The sequence below is a fragment of the Xiphias gladius genome, chromosome 18, assembly GCF_016859285.1.
Source record: "Xiphias gladius isolate SHS-SW01 ecotype Sanya breed wild chromosome 18, ASM1685928v1, whole genome shotgun sequence".
NCBI lineage: Eukaryota > Metazoa > Chordata > Actinopteri > Istiophoriformes > Xiphiidae > Xiphias > Xiphias gladius.
In genome coordinates this window covers 9,860,856-9,876,387 of record NC_053417.1, presented here as the reverse complement: position 1 = coordinate 9,876,387, position 15,532 = coordinate 9,860,856, and the positions used below count along the sequence as shown (strand labels likewise).

General features: G+C 40.5%; 2 protein-coding genes across 2 annotated transcripts; one reads left to right on the top strand and one right to left on the bottom strand.

The window, feature by feature from the left end:
• Window positions 1-28: 28 nt before the first annotated feature.
• Window positions 29-9,652, bottom strand: amt (aminomethyltransferase). The gene is made up of 9 exons (XM_040151720.1): window positions 9,279-9,652; window positions 7,473-7,640; window positions 7,176-7,256; window positions 5,790-5,921; window positions 5,573-5,651; window positions 4,917-5,062; window positions 3,656-3,836; window positions 2,699-2,854; window positions 29-1,656 (listed from the first exon to the last, which is right to left on the bottom strand). The coding sequence occupies exons 1-9, from the start codon at window positions 9,417-9,419 to the stop codon at window positions 1,481-1,483; spliced, it is 1,260 nt and encodes a 419-aa protein (XP_040007654.1). The 5' UTR covers window positions 9,420-9,652; the 3' UTR covers window positions 29-1,480.
• Window positions 9,653-11,085: 1,433 nt separating this feature from the next.
• On the top strand, window positions 11,086-15,454 carry si:dkey-20d21.12 (uncharacterized protein LOC556245 homolog). Its single transcript, XM_040153429.1, has 5 exons — window positions 11,086-11,556; window positions 11,809-12,046; window positions 12,609-12,754; window positions 14,156-14,374; window positions 14,589-15,454. The coding sequence occupies exons 3-5, from the start codon at window positions 12,619-12,621 to the stop codon at window positions 14,723-14,725; spliced, it is 492 nt and encodes a 163-aa protein (XP_040009363.1). The 5' UTR covers window positions 11,086-11,556; window positions 11,809-12,046; window positions 12,609-12,618; the 3' UTR covers window positions 14,726-15,454.
• The last annotated feature ends 78 nt before the right edge of the window (window positions 15,455-15,532 follow it).

The window sequence follows — 15,532 nt, the reverse complement described above, 5'->3', positions numbered from 1 at the left end:
TATAAAATAACAGCGGGTTAAAGGCAAATGAAGCAAAAATCACCTTTATTAAAGAAAAGATATTTTATAATCAGATAAAAAATGTTATTTAAAATGTTTACATAAACACTCGGCTAAATATTAAAGTCCACGCAGTGGACCTTCAAGTCAACCTATGAAGCAGTAGTATTATTTCTTTATTTAGTGTGTTATTATCTTAATAAAATAAGATAAAAATTCCAAAGACAACTGTCCTAGTTTAAGAAACTACATTTCATCAGTAGCCAAACAGAACACACATAATGACAATTAAAATCTTTTAAAGTTAGACTATCTTTGAACCATATGTAATGTAAACTTCTCTTTAAGGTTCAACATGTTATTAACAGTCTTAGAAACTGGTCAGGTTAATCTGACGAGGAGATCAGGTCCACATCAACAGAGCAAACCAGAACTCATTCAAATCCCCCCAAAATAAGGTCTTGATGAGAAAATCTGATAATTAACAGAAAATACCAATTCCACACACTGGACTTGCATATTTGTGTTATTAAGCACATTTCAGGTAGGAATTTTGTGTTGACAGGATTATGAGCTGTCCCTCGTTGAACTCCTTAATCAAGTTCTTTACAACTAACAATAATATTAATGGAGATTTGGCTCTGTATTATTTAAAAGACCTTAAAAAACAGATATGAAGACATCTGGTGCTGGTGCCATTTGGATTTTTTTTTTTTTTGGTCCAGTGGTGACAGATGAAAATATCATGTTTCATTAGTAAAACCTATATTCTACAACAAAAGTTAATTAAATACTGCTGTTTATGGATCCACACAGCCTCAGTTTTTTGTTCTTGCTGAAAGTGCAGTAAGCTGACTCAGTTTAACCTGCTGTCCACTTACACAATAGAAAAATAAAAACAGGCCTGGGTCTATGAACCATATTAACAGAGCTTCTAGGACATACTGTAGTCATACATTCATTCTCAGACACAACAATACTGCTTGTAATTTATTCCATGCACCTCTTCTATACATTTCTCACAGTTCACCACACATCCATCCACAGGTGAAACCATGTTATCGTACACTGCACTTTTTAGACACACACAGGTAGAATAATGACTGACTGTATGTAGAGTGACAGTCTTCTGTTTAAAACGTCCTGCACCAAGTAACTGTACCTACACTTACCTTGTAAGTGTCTCAGCTTTAGTGTCTCTGACACAAACTCTCAATGAAAGTGACTGTGACTGATCACATTAGACCAGCACGCATACTGTATTGTATAACAGTTTATAATTTGGGGTATTTTTTTCTCTCAGAGGACTCATCTATTTAGACTTTTCAGTCTTCCATTGGGGTTGCATTTGTAAACAGAAGGGGGTGGAATTGGTAAGTCAGGGGCAGAGTGGAGGAAATCTCCAATTTGAGCATAGTGTGCATATGTATGGATGAGAGTGCTGTATCTCTATCTTTGTGTGTATGTGTGTTTCTCCCTACTATCCAGAGTAGTAATTGGTGGGGACGAATGGCATCTTGCTGACGCTGGCCGGCACTGCTTTCTTCCTGACCTCTACCTGGATGGATGTTCCGTTCTTAGCGAAGGCCGCATCCACATAACCCATGGCAACATTCTTTTTCAGGCAGGGAGAGGGGCAGCCGCTGGTCACCTCACCTAAATAAAATAGCAAAGAATAGGTCTTTCATGCCTGGCTACATTTTCAGACAAAATCTCTTAAGATACAGAATAAAACCTTTTGGGTGAAGTTTTAAATTGGTCGTGTTCTGTGCTTGAAATTTGCTTCCTGAGCAGCAGACGGGCCAGTTCATTTACTTTTTAGCTTGGCCCTTTTACTCATTCATTCCTTCAGTCACTAAATGCAATATGGCTTGAGGATTTCTTTCAGTATATCACAGTATGGCTTATGCCTCTAAAGTAATGTGACAACATGTAACAAAAAAATTTGAATTGATATTCATCACATTGACATGGTAATGTTATGTATGATGTCATGCAACACCGACCATTTTGAATCAATTTTTATATTATTAAAAAAAATTTTTAAAAGCCACAATGACTGTGGCGACCCCCAATGGTAGGATCATAAAAGACACTGTGTCACACAGCAATGCATTTACAAACTCTGCAAGTAGTGGCGTTAAAGGACCAGTGTGTAGGATTTAGGAGGATCTTTTTTCAGAAATTGAGTATAATATTCATAATTATGTTTTCATTAGTCTACGATAACGTGAAACTAAGAATCCTTGTGTTTTTGTTAGCTTACATTGAGCCCTTCATATCTACATAGGGAGGGGGTCCTCTTCCACGGAGCCCGCCGTGTTGCACCACGTTTCTACAGTAGCCCAGAACAGACTAACCAAACACTGGCTCTAGAGGGAGCCTTTCACATTTTTACGTTACCTGACGACCACATTAGTTTCTCCTACACGCTTGGAAAGGGGAGGGATGAGGGGAGGGTCATTCAGTTGGTTGCAATCTGCAACCTCACTGCTAGATGCCACTACGTCCTACACACAGGTTCTTGCGCCTTGCATTGTTTTACTTTTTGTTCCACATGTGCAGTTGCTTAAGTGGAAGTTATAAATATACAGTAAAATGGTGAATTTACTGTTGTTGTTTTTGTTTATTTTGAGAATTTACACAGTAAAACAATTCTTGACCACTGTTAATCCGTCTCCAATCCAGCACTCCTCACCTATAACCTTCCCATCAGGGCTGAGAATGGGTGTGTGTTGTCTGACAGGGGGGCCAGTGGACACCAGACCGACTCTCTTCCTGACTGTCTTGGCTTTGATCTGGGGTACGATGATGTCTGCGCCAGGGAAATCCTTTGTCTGTCGCCGACGCTTTCCTGCTCGCGAGAAGACAAACCAATTGCGTTAATACACAGAACAGGCTGAACTAAAGTACAGACACACACATGCAGGAACACCTAACCTTTTTTTTGAAGTTTCGTTTTGCCAGCTTTGCTGAAAATGCTCCTACGACTGAATGCAATGGGAAGTAAAGGTGCAAGGGCTCATCAATTCTAATTTGCAGAATTTCCAAATGTCTGACTTTGGCATCTCCTGGTAGTATCATAAAAGGAACAGATAGCGGAGAGACAGCAATGCATGCCGCCAATCTCCGACAGCAGAGCCACTGACTACTGTAATTTGCTGCACCAATTTTCACCAGGATTTTTTCTATAAACAGACCTTGCCATGCCATTACAAAAGCTTGAAAAATGCTACAATCACATAACAATACTGCACATAGGGGCTTTAACACAACAACTTAATTTATTAAGCACGAGGATAAATGAAGATTTAAATCTTATTATATGGAAATATGAACAGCATTAACAACCTAAAATAAATAATTAAATTACTGAATTAAAGAAACAAAAAAAGAGCTTGAACTGTTTTGGCAACCCCAAGCCTACCCTGCCAGATCTTTGCACCACATGTTAAAGTCTCTGACTGTATGTATTAATGTTGATCTTCAAAAATTTCAGGGACAACTGTGAGCTTAACAAATGAGTCCAGATAAAGATAGAGGGATTTACATGTTTTAAAACCACCTGTTCCAGCGAAACCCTCTACACAAACAAACTGGTTGGAAAAAAAAAACAATTGATAAAAATATAATGTAAGTAACACTAAAACTTCACCTATGGTCCAGACCAGGGTGGCCTCCACTGGTGTGGTGAACTCATCTATGTCGTTGCCATAGAGACAAAGCCCCGCTTCCAGCCTCAGACTGTCCCTGGCGCCCAGACCGGCAAGCTTAACCTCACTGTTAGCCAGCAGCTTCTCTGTCAGCTCCACCACTCTGGACTGAGGGACAGAGATCTGAGAAACAGAGGGAGGAGAGTATTTTTTCGATAAAGATATATTAGTAGATGTTACTGAGTGTGGCGAAGAAGCCTGTTTTGAATTTTTATTTATTTAAATAGACAAATAATTAGCATCTTATTTTTGAAAAAATTTAAATGTTCATGGTATAAAAACCATAGAGTGAGTAAAGTCATTCTTAGAACTGACAGAAATAGTAATGGAGAGAGTGATGAGTTTATGTGAACAAAAAGTCAGATAAAAAGAAGCAAACTCCCACTATCCCTCTGTTTGACTGAGAGACCCACCCACATCCATCCTGTTGTATACAGAGGTCCAGCAGAGTGGGAAGACAGAGAGAGCGTGAAAAAGGATAAATTCATGTAGTAAACCATTCATTTGCAAACAAACAGCAGGTTCTTTGCAAACAATATTTAGAGAGCGATTAATAGTTACCAAGGGACATATCACCATTTTAATGGAGTAAAAATGAAAAGGAATAAGGTTAAGTTGGCTAAATACTAGAAAGAAAAACTGAACTTGACCAAAACTGAAAAACAGAGCTTTGTGACTTGAGGTCTGTGTGTTTAATGCTACTATGCACCAAACGTGGAGGCTTGTAAATCACAACTTAACTACCAGATACAAATAAACACTCATCGTCTTTACAGTCTCTGCATGTGTCTTCATTAGAGCTGCAACAATTAGTCCATCCACAGAAAATTAATTTGCAACTATTTTGATAAACAAATAATCATTTCAGTATTTTTTTTAAGCAAAAATGCCAAAGATTTGCTGGTTCCAGCTTCTCAATGTGAGGACTGTATGCTTTCCTTTGTCTTACGTTATAGTAAATGCAGCATTGTTAAGTAGCCTAGAGACTCTTTACGGACTTTTAACGGACACACAACTAGAAATAAATATTTTCTGCATCAAAGCTCAAAATATATATCGTGTATATATTATATACACGATAAATGAGATTTTGGAAAGGCCCGAGGAAAAATCTACACACATTGTGTCCATGTTATAATGTGTGAAATTAATGAATTATCTTCAAGTCCAATGTCAAAAAAGAAACGGAAGAAAGAGCATCACCTCCACCCCGTCCTCTCCAGTGTATCCACAGCGAGTGACCCTGCAGCCAGGAACACCAAACACAGTCGCCAGGGTGGAGGTCATGAAGGTTAGCTTACTGAGGTCCTCCTTCAGCCCCTCCTGCAGCACTCGTGACATGGTCGGGCCTGAAAACACACAGCTTATTAATTATCTACGTAATCTGAGACATGGACGTTGGAGGACACAAGCAGAGGAAGTCAAACAGTCAATTAACAAAGGATCCAAAGAGGAAAGAGTGAAATAAAACTACATGGAATAGATGGAGGAAAGAGTGAAACAAAGTGCAACAGAAACAGCGAGCCAGTAGAGAAATACTGACATGGAAAAAAAGAAAAAGAAAAAAAAAACAGCTGAGCTAATGAAACGAAAAGTGGGCAAAAGAAAGAAATTTGAGGAGACAGACACAGACAGAGGAGAGGGAGGAAGGGAAAAGATGGATATAGGAAACGAATGAAAGAAGAAAAGCAAAAGGTAAAGAGTGATAGGATGACATCAGGGAGGAAAAAGAGAAAGGAAAGAGAAAGAAAGAAAGACACAAACAAACAAAGGAAGGAAGAAAGAATAGAATATGGGCATAAGGAAAAGAAGAAAGGAAGGAAGAATAAAGTAAAAGGAAGGCCCACAGAATATTTTACCTTGCAGAGCAATCAGCGCTTCATCAAGGAACTCCAGATCCACATCAAAACCTGCAGCTTTGAACTCTGCTAGTCTGGCCTACAGACAAAACACACACACACACACACACACACACACACACACACACACACACACACACACACACACACACACACAAACAGATCAGACACTTTCTGTCAGAAACACTACAAACAAACAGTATTTGTCTGTATTTACCGTCATATGAGCTGAGTCCTTGTCGGCACAGCCAGCGTTGGAGACGACGTAGAGGTAGCCCTGGTCTGTCTTTGTCACAATGAGGTCATCAATAATCCCTCCTTTCTCATTGGTGAAGAGGGACAATGTACCCTGGGGGGGAAGAGAGAAAAAATGATTGAAGGAGGATTTGGAGGTAAACGCAGGATATGCATTTGGGACACTGTCCAGTGGGTTACCTTATACTAAGGCTCATTATTTTTGCTTTTCATTAAAATATATATCTGTGAATTTATCTGTGTTTATTTTAAATACAGAAAAGGTGGAAAGTCAAACTTCAGAATCTATCATATAAAATCACTGTGTGACAGTTAAATTATAGACAATTAGGGAAATTTTGTAGTTTTCCAGTCTCCCCATTTTCTCATCACTTTCTGCTCCATGAAGCAGCTTGGGAGCTGTCCTCACCACAAAAAAGCACCTGGTTTCACAAAGTCTTCTTACCAAGCTGCTTGTTTTTTAAAAAAAGTTCAGTATTTTCTGATGAAACCTGCTAAAAACCTACAACAATCAGGCTGATCGAGGTCACAAGCCGATAGCTCTAAATTCAGCTAAGAAACTGAATGCGGCTCAAAACACAGTGAGGAAGAACCAGGATCTGTCAACTAACTCTGCATGACGGATTCACAAGTGACAAGACGAGACTATAGTCAGAGGGAAGCCACATTTCTCTGCTGCATTTGTTTGAGGCTTTAGGGTGAGACAATCAATCGATTTATTTCTGTTAACAATGGATCACATGACCATTTGTATGTGAAAGCGGTCAATCGCAGTGACGAACCCGCAGAGAATTATTCCCCACCCTGCGTTTTCCCTCAGCTTCATCCAGCTTTATAGCACCCATCAGTTCATTACTGTGGTTTTCTGGCCCATTACTCCACGGTTCTGGTTCACTCTCACCGCTCCCATCAGCAACATTTCCAGGCACAGCAGGCAGCTGTTTTCAGCCAACAAAGCTCTAAAAACCCACGGTACACTACCCGCTCAGCACCAAACAGCAGGCATATTTAGCGACAGCTTGGTGAAAATAGTGGAGTATTGAGCGGCTAAAGAGGCAGATATTTTCCTCAAAGGATAGTGGAGACCATAAAAGGACTAAAAGGAGACTGAATGCTGGGCTTACTTTTGCCCGGTGAACAAAAAAAAACCACTTCAAATAAATGATAACGTTGCTCCCTATCTGCTGGATGTGTAAATACTGTTGGCTAACAAGTTCACCATATCTGCTTAAAAGATGATAATCCGCCAGTGTTACATTTACAGCTTGTTTCCACTGCCCCCAAGTGGACCAAGAGAAAAAAGAAAATCAGTTGATGCAGGTTCACGGTGAAACAATCTTCATCTCACCTGGTTGTCCTTGAGTTCTGCAATATCCGCAACCACCAGAGACTCCATGAACTTCACCCTGTCTTTGCCATGGACTTTGGTCTGAAAAATAAAAAACAAAAAGGATATGATTAAATACAGAGGCAGGAAGATTTGTTTTTGGTTGGTCGGGTCCTGCATTTTAAAAAAAAACAAAAAAACCCTGTGATTTGTTATACTATGATGACGCGTGCCCACGTATGTGATGTGCCAGTTTGCATGCGTGTATTTGCCAACCCGTGTCCAGGAAGTGCACGCGTCCGTTTACGCTCGTCTCACCTGCAGCATGTGGCTGACGTCGAAGATGGAGCAGTGCTCTCTGGTGTGCATGTGCGAGGCGATGTGACTGTCTTTGTACTGGACAGGCATACTCCAGCCTGCAAACTCCACCATCTTTCCGCCATGCCCTCTGTGGAAGTCAAACAGCGGAGTCTTCTTCAAGGTAGCCTGGGGAAAATAAAACACTATGCTGAGTGTACAAAATAATAGAGACACGGGGGATTCAAGTGCCAAACTTCAAATACACTAAGGGAATTCTTTTATAGTTATAATAATAAATGGTTGTTGGTATGTATCTTAAAGGTGTAGATTTTTAAAATGCCCATACAAAATTTAAAATCTTACATGTCTCTGAAGTTGGCAAAAGTGTTTCTAAAAATTGGATCCTTTAATATTTAACTGATGTATGGTTTTATTGAATGTAATAACAACAAGCCAACTACTATTTCTAAAAAATGAACTTATAATATATTATAACACCTCTAATAGAATTTATTTATGATTATTCATTTATTTCTTTATTATTGGCTTCTATTGTGAGGAATGTGAAGTTTTTATCTCTGCTCTGGAAGTGCAGGGAATTTCTCGATTGAGTGCCATGAAGCAATCCAGCATGTGTCCCCCGAAAAATCTGATCAAATCTTTTGCAGTCACTCTGATAAAACAGGTTATTCTACAGTGATGAGGGACATAATAGCACATCTTTGTTAAATATACAGCCCAGTTTATAGTCTGAGGTCAGTCATTTTCTTGTTCTGTCCTTTATACCCGAACTTCTGACCTTTGAACCAGAGTGTGAAGGGGGGCTTATCAGCGCTGCAGCGGCAGGAGTGCATTATGGGATTGAGTGTGTTGGAACTTTACATAAGACTCAACTGCTTTTTACAAAACTGTTCAGGTCCAAAGTCAGCGCTTAACTTGAATGAACAAAGAAGAGGTGGTTGTTGCGGTTGTAATATGCTCACACGGACACATACACACTTAATGAACTAGTAAGATTAGGGCAATCGACAGGGTCGGGACTTTAGTCTTTTCACGCCTTTTGCTTTGTGCAACATTCAAAGATAAATCTCAGCTGATATACTGTGTTTGGCTGATAATTTAAGTGTAGAAAGGAAAGAGATTTCCAGAAAAATCGGTGAATGTTCAGTGAACGACTGAATGAATGAATGTCACTGCGGGGTAAGGTCAGACTCCACAGCCTTCACAATAAGTGAGCAGAGGCCCAGACATTGCTGGGAGTACTGTAGAGTCAGTCACTCGTGGTTTTAATAAAATCATCTTGTGCAGCTCAGTGAAGGGAAGCAGGCGGGAGGGGGGGGGGGCGACAGTCTGCTGGGACAGATGTACATTATGTCTGCATGAACTAACTGCAGCTGTGGCACACTCTGATGTTATTATTGTAACCGATGCAGTGACACCAAAAAAAGCAAGGGATTTATTCTGAGGTTTTCTGGACTTCCGTTCAAGTATGAAAATAGCTCCGACACCTTCTCTACTAATCCTAAAATCCTACAAATTCAGATTTTTTTGCCCCCGAAACCTAAAATAGGACTCACGAGATTAAAAATCTGGCATAGCGCATAAATTTAGTTCATATTAAACCTGTTACTGAGGACAATTATCACACCTGACGCCTGAAACTTTATTCAGAAACCATTTTTTGAGAGGTTCGGAGTGATATCTTAAAGTGAGAAAGTCGGAATATTGGGATTGAGCTGCTTTAACCAAAGCAGCGCGAAGGACTCCGGATGACTTGTAGCGACGGCAGTTTACCGTCCAGCGCCTCTCCACGGTTCCACTAACCTCTGCACTTGAAGCCTGTCTCTGCTGCTGCTGCTGCCTCCTCCCCGCACATCCAGCTCCAGCGACCCGCCGCAAACCGGCTCGGGGAGCCCGCAACCCGAGCCCCGAAACTCCGGTGCCAACCAGCAACCGAGCCCACATCGTGCCACCTGAGTCCCCGCTGAAGTCTCTCTCTCTCTCTCTCTCTCTCTCTCAAACACACACACACACACACAGGCGCGCACACACACACACACAGGCACACACGCACACACTCGGTGCTCCTGACAGGGTAACACTTCCGCTGTGTTGCTAAACTCTTTGAACCGCACACTCGGGAATTCCTGCTTTCCTGGCAAAAACACATGAAGCGGCAGCGATTGAAGGAAGGAGCAAAGACTTGTGGGAAATGTAGGCGATTTGCCCTGCGGGCGCTTTTGTGATGCAAATGAGCGGCGCCTCTTCTAAAACGCCCTTATGAGACTCTAAAGGAAGGGTGAGTTTAGGCCCCAGAGCTCATAGTGATAACTGGGGCTGATAAAGTTGAACAGAGTCAAATTGTTTGGAGTTTTGGGGAGATGTTCTCAAATTCAGGGCCAAATTATAGACGCATATAAGGAACAAAGAAGTCTCTAATTTTCTTTTCACACACATGTCCTTAATGGGAACATTTGTCATTATTGCTATTACTAATAATGCTATTATAATTATAAATATTGATAATGCGCTACTGATTTTTTTTTTTTTTAGGACACTTTTGCATGGGCTGGCGATGCCCATGCCCATATACATATATATACATATACATCCATATATATACATATATATACATCTGCTGCATCAAACTTGTGACTTTGTTCTTCATTTCTGAAGAAGCTGAAGAAGCCTTTCGGATGAGAGACGAAACGTCTTCAAGAACTTCAAGCAAGTCCAGTTGCCATCGCATAGCACTTACAGAATACCATGACCTGGGTGACTGAGAATTTTCACAGACAAACTGTGGAAGTTAATATGTACTGACTTAGCAGTGTGCAGAAACGTCTGCACAAGCCACAATTACTGTTTAATTTGTTTCTATTTTTTAAGTTCATGAAATAAAAATTAAGAGTGCATTAACATTTGAAGACAGGCTCATCTTTAATAAAACATTAATAATTATATTTACTTCTTTTCACGTCAAAAATCAACAAAATTTCATTGGCCCAGGGGTGGTCAAACTTTTGTACACATCTTTATTGAACTAATTTCCCCCAATATTTCGTTAATTTTAGGCTCAGTTTTCGCCTCCACTCACTCTGGTATCTATGCATGTTGCACATTTTTTTATTCACACTTTTCAACATAATATGTCGGGGCGGTGACTCGATTAGTCCATCACTTTGGTCCAGACTGAGATATCTCAACAACGGTTGGATGGATCGCTATGAATAATGGGGTAAACAACAAACTGTTATTCCAACACAAACATCTGCATCTTCTTTGCGATGGGCATGACCTGGATAGTTCTTAGCACTGGCCGCTCCAGGGCTATACACTCTCTAGTCTTGTTTATGAAAACAGTGTTAATTTTATAGTTTCTGAAAACTTCAAATGTGTTTTTAGGTCGGACGAGTTTGTTCCCCCCGAGACTGTCTTCCCAGTGATATTTGTCCATGTGATTATTTGCATGTGAGGTTTATCCCTATGTACCCCATTATGCCCTCCACCCAGATCACTGAGTCATCCTTTGGCCTGAGAAACTAATAATACCCCCATGTCTCTGCTGCTATTTTAGGCCTTGAGGGCCCACAGGGTTGGGCGTGTGCGCGGGCATGTGTGGACAGGGGTAACGCGGCTGAGAAGACTTCACCTCTCTCTCCATGTCTCAAGCTCTCTCTGCTTCTCTCACAGGGCAGCTAGGGTGGGCTAAATCGGAACATGGACACACACAAACATAGTTAGCAAGAGGGGGTGGCGGTGGGGCGTCCTACAGTTGCTCAGTGACACACACTTGTGAGGAGTGGGACCCTGAGGGAAAAGCTGGAGGTTTCCTATGTTTCCATATATCAAGGATTTTACTGGAGTCCGTTTTTCATAGCTGGGATTTAACCTCATTTCGATGGGATTACTTTTTTCGCTGGCTCCCCTGGATAACGTGTGAATATTTAGATATTGTGTTGCTACTCCTGTGGGTGTGGACAAAGGTTTTGGCAATCAAGTGTCTGAGTGTGAGACTGGGTTAACAGGAGGAGTGACGGGCAATAACAAACAAGCAGACACACATAAAATCCAACACATTTCTTATTAATGGTGGCGGAAGGTAAGCTAATCAAGTTAATCATCAGGTCATTTAGTCAGTTATTGGATAGGAGCCAGTTCTGTACTTTGACCATTGATTCAAATTCCAGCAGCATTGTGCCTTTATGGATTTGACAACCAGCTCTAATAATAGCTCTGATAAATCCGCTACTCATATGACCTGTTTGTTTTGTCTTCTTGCCATATATCTTTACATGCTGACCCACGGCTCTACAGAATAAGTCCTTTCGACCTTTCTCTCCTACTTTCTTAGGTAACCCGCCATATCCCCCTCTCTATTTGTTACGTAATTACCTTTCAACAGAACTAACAACTGCAGCCACTGAACAAACAAAGGCAACAGCAATTAGTCCCAGCAACCTGTGGAAAGAATTCCCTCATATGAAGCGAGAAAATGACCAAAGGCGCAGACAAAGCACATCTGCAGTAGTTGCCACGGTGTCTCCTACGAAGCAAGCAAGAAGTACTTGGACGTAAACTGCTCTTCACAGGTCTGACTGTGTACTATTAACACACCATAAACAGCTGCCAGATCTAATAATAAATCTAATGAATAAAATCACTCAGCCTTTAACTTTACCTCTTGGTCTTAGAATGGCTACAAATGCAAATGAAAAAGCGCAATTTTTAATTATAAATTAAAAACTAGCCAACCATAATCTATAGACATCCAGGTTATTAGTTGATCAATCAAGTTTTTTGCACAAACTTGTTGATAAACAAATCATGGCTGGAAATAATTTATAGATCCACTCATAGGCCACTCGCTTTTCCTGGTGTCCTTTCAATCAGACCAGCCGAGTTGGTAAACAGTAATGTGCTATGTGCTGTGTACTGATGTCGCCTCATAGGGTTTCTTTATCATGACAGTCAAAGTTTTCAAACAACTTACCTCTCATGGCCTTTGGAAGCTAATACTGTGGAGAGCTGCATGGCACAGATTTAGGAAGAATGTCCATGTTCCAGATATATTTACTAGAAAAGAGGTGTTGACTAGTTGAGTGCCATCTTGACCCATCTGACCCATCTCTTCATCCTGAATTTTCACTCAAGAGGAGGCAAGATGTCACGGCCTCCTTCCTCCCAGACAACCCCCCAGTTCTACAGGGTCAGCGACAGAGATCTCACCGAGATCGAGCTACATTCTGTCGACTCCATCAATGATCTCCACCGAACACACCCTGAACACAACCACAAAGGTACACACACGCACACCCATACTTTGAACGCAGCCACAAAGGTATGGATGAATAAATGAATGAATATATCTGGTTAGATTAAAAGTAGTTACAATCATCGAGGCTAAAAACACAAAAGTCTGAAGGCCTGACAAGAACAACATGGGACAAACACAGACACACGAATACATACAAACAAAACTTACAGTGGCGAAGTAGCATGGCCTACGTAGTCGGAACTCACTTCACTATGTAAATCGGGTAATAAATTAGTGAGAAACCCTTTTTTCAAAGCCTCTTCGAATGTGCGCACACATGTGATCAGTTTTAGGCTTAAAGGGAGGTTGTTCCATAGCACAGCTGGAGAATAAAATAATGCATTTTTACCCATCAAAGTCTTAAAACGAAACAAAATAAAGTTAGTTAAACTACTTCTGATTACATAGCTATAAGCGTCTTTAATCAGTGAAAGTGAAATACATAAATACACAAGGACAGTTTTTAAAATAATTTTATAAGTAAGAGCTAGCTTAATAAAGCTGACCCTATTCTTAACTGTTAGCCGATTTAGATTTTTAAAGATTACCCTTAGTTTTATGGAGTCAATTTTTCAGAAGTTGTGATAGTCCTTCAAACCAAGGGGTGGCAGCATAATCAAAGTGATCCTGACCCAGTGCTCCTGCCAGGATATGTAGAGTTGATTTATTTACCAGTGTGGCTTTTTTAGTTTAAAATGTAATCCTTTGCTTGACCTTAAATAGAACTTTTAAAACCACTGATCAACCTCATAGATATTGATCTAATTCACAATCTAAATACGCAACACAATCTTTACTGGCAATCGGGGTTTCCCCGACTTTAACTTTAAACTCTTGGGTCTGGTTGAGTGTTCTTTCAGATCTAAACAAAATGGCTTCGGTCTTTCCAAGATGGAGGGACAACCTGTTATCAGATAGACAAATGTTCAGATTCTGAAGAGCTGTATTGAGGCACTGTTTTATCTTTATGAGACACTAGTAAAGCACAGTTGTCCGCATACACACACACACACACACACACACACACACACACACACACACACACTCTTAACACAGCCAAAAAGGTATACACACACCAAGAAGAATCCCACAAAGGTACGCTGCACCCCCAGAAAAACATTCAGGTAAACACACACACTCACACACACAAGCACAGCCACAGCACAACACATACACCCCAAACACAGATACAAAGATACATTGACTCCAATACAAATCCTCGCTACAGACACACACAAGCACACACACACATCAAACACTGCCATAAATATACAATCACAAACACCCCGACCACAGTCCCAAAGGGACACACACAAACACCCCAAACCAGCCACCAAAGCCCACACACACTGACACTGAATGACTCCACTGAGTATGATTTCAGGGATGAGGCCTCCGCGTCCTGCTTACACACCCTCCCTGAATGGGAACCTCTACACCTGTGATATGGCAGCTGTCAGGCAAAGAGGCCATCCAGCCAGCAGCAAATGGCAGAGCCGTCTGCAGGATATGTTGACACCCACTTCATCACGTGCCTATGCCATGGGCTGTGCTATTATCACTTTGCTTCTGCTAACAGTATTACTCATCTTCTACTTTTTGGGTGAGATATCATATTCATTCATTTTCATTTGTTCCCCATGATATTTCCTAATTCTATGATTTAAAATTCACCGAATTTTTTTTTCAGTGCCGTTCCTAGCATTTGTCATGTTACTTTCCATTTTCATCTTCAGCTTCTCTGTAACAGTATTTTGTTGTGTGTAACCAGAGATGAACAGACCGACAGTATGCTTTCGTGTCTGTTCCTTCTCCAGTCCAGCAGGGCGGCGCAATCCAGGTGCTGACTATGGCAGCAAGGGAGAAAGAGGCTGCAGCCACAGAGCTTTCACTACTGATCCAAGAACTTCAGGCACTGAGACAAAACCTGACAGCTATGAGAGGAGGGACATGAGGAAGATATGCACAGACATCTAAAATGCAAATGTATACACACATACATACCGTACACTTTTAATATGGACACGAGATGCTTTAAAGTGCAGTAAAACTGTGTTTTACAATGGATTTTTCCTTGAAGAGGAAACAGATGTCAGATTGCCCTCTAAATGTTTTTTTGTCTTTCAAGATTAAATGTATCTGATGGAACCATGTAATTAAGAGAGGAGACGTTTCTGAAAACCTCCCATCTCAAACTCCAGTTGTCATTAAAGCAGTATGACTGGTTGGATTAAATGAACTGAGGTGGTGTATCTCATAGCATTACATCGCATAATACACATTTAATGTTTAAAGACAAACTATCTTTAAAAATGTACGAGATGGTGTATTTTGTGCTGTCAATCACTTTGTGCGAGTGGGTGTCAGTGTCATATATTTAACACTGAAAAAGAAATTCATGGAAATTAAAATGTGGTGGAGCTTGTTAAACTGACTTTGATCCCAGTCAAAAATGGTTAAATGTGTTATTGCAGACAATGTTGTTTTCCAAGCCTGTTTTTATTCCTGTAACATTCTTTAAAAAATATATAAAAAATAAAAATTTGATGATTGATGACTTCACCCCCTAATATTAGCACTGGGTAATAAATAATGAATTATTTAAAATGTAACCGTTCATGATTCAATTGCTTTAATATTTCCTGATTTTCACCAAAGAAAACACCAAAGAAGCACTTAGGTTTAAACAGGTTTTCACTAAGATTTGACGTCCCAAGACCCAGCCATTAAATTTTACATTTTACAAGACACTATTCACTGC

What these genes read in the sequence shown, in the direction of transcription:
- amt (XM_040151720.1), bottom strand. Translation starts at nt 9,419, where the DNA reads ATGTGGGCTCGGTTGCTGGTTGGCACCGGAGTTTCGGGGCTCGGGTTG. An exon ending in CAGAACTCAAGGACAACCAG is followed by an intron (nt 5,922 to 7,175) that starts GTGAGATGAAGA and finishes CTTCCCCCCCAG; the next exon opens with GGTACATTGTCCCTCTTCAC. An exon ending in AGCGCTGATTGCTCTGCAAG is followed by an intron (nt 5,063 to 5,572) that starts GTAAAATATTCT and finishes GTGTGTTTTCAG; the next exon opens with GCCCGACCATGTCACGAGTG.
- si:dkey-20d21.12 (XM_040153429.1), top strand. Translation starts at nt 12,619, where the DNA reads ATGTCACGGCCTCCTTCCTCCCAGACAACCCCCCAGTTCTACAGGGTC. An exon ending in CCCTGAACACAACCACAAAG is followed by an intron (nt 12,755 to 14,155) that starts GTACACACACGC and finishes GTATGATTTCAG; the next exon opens with GGATGAGGCCTCCGCGTCCT. An exon ending in ACTCATCTTCTACTTTTTGG is followed by an intron (nt 14,375 to 14,588) that starts GTGAGATATCAT and finishes TTCCTTCTCCAG; the next exon opens with TCCAGCAGGGCGGCGCAATC.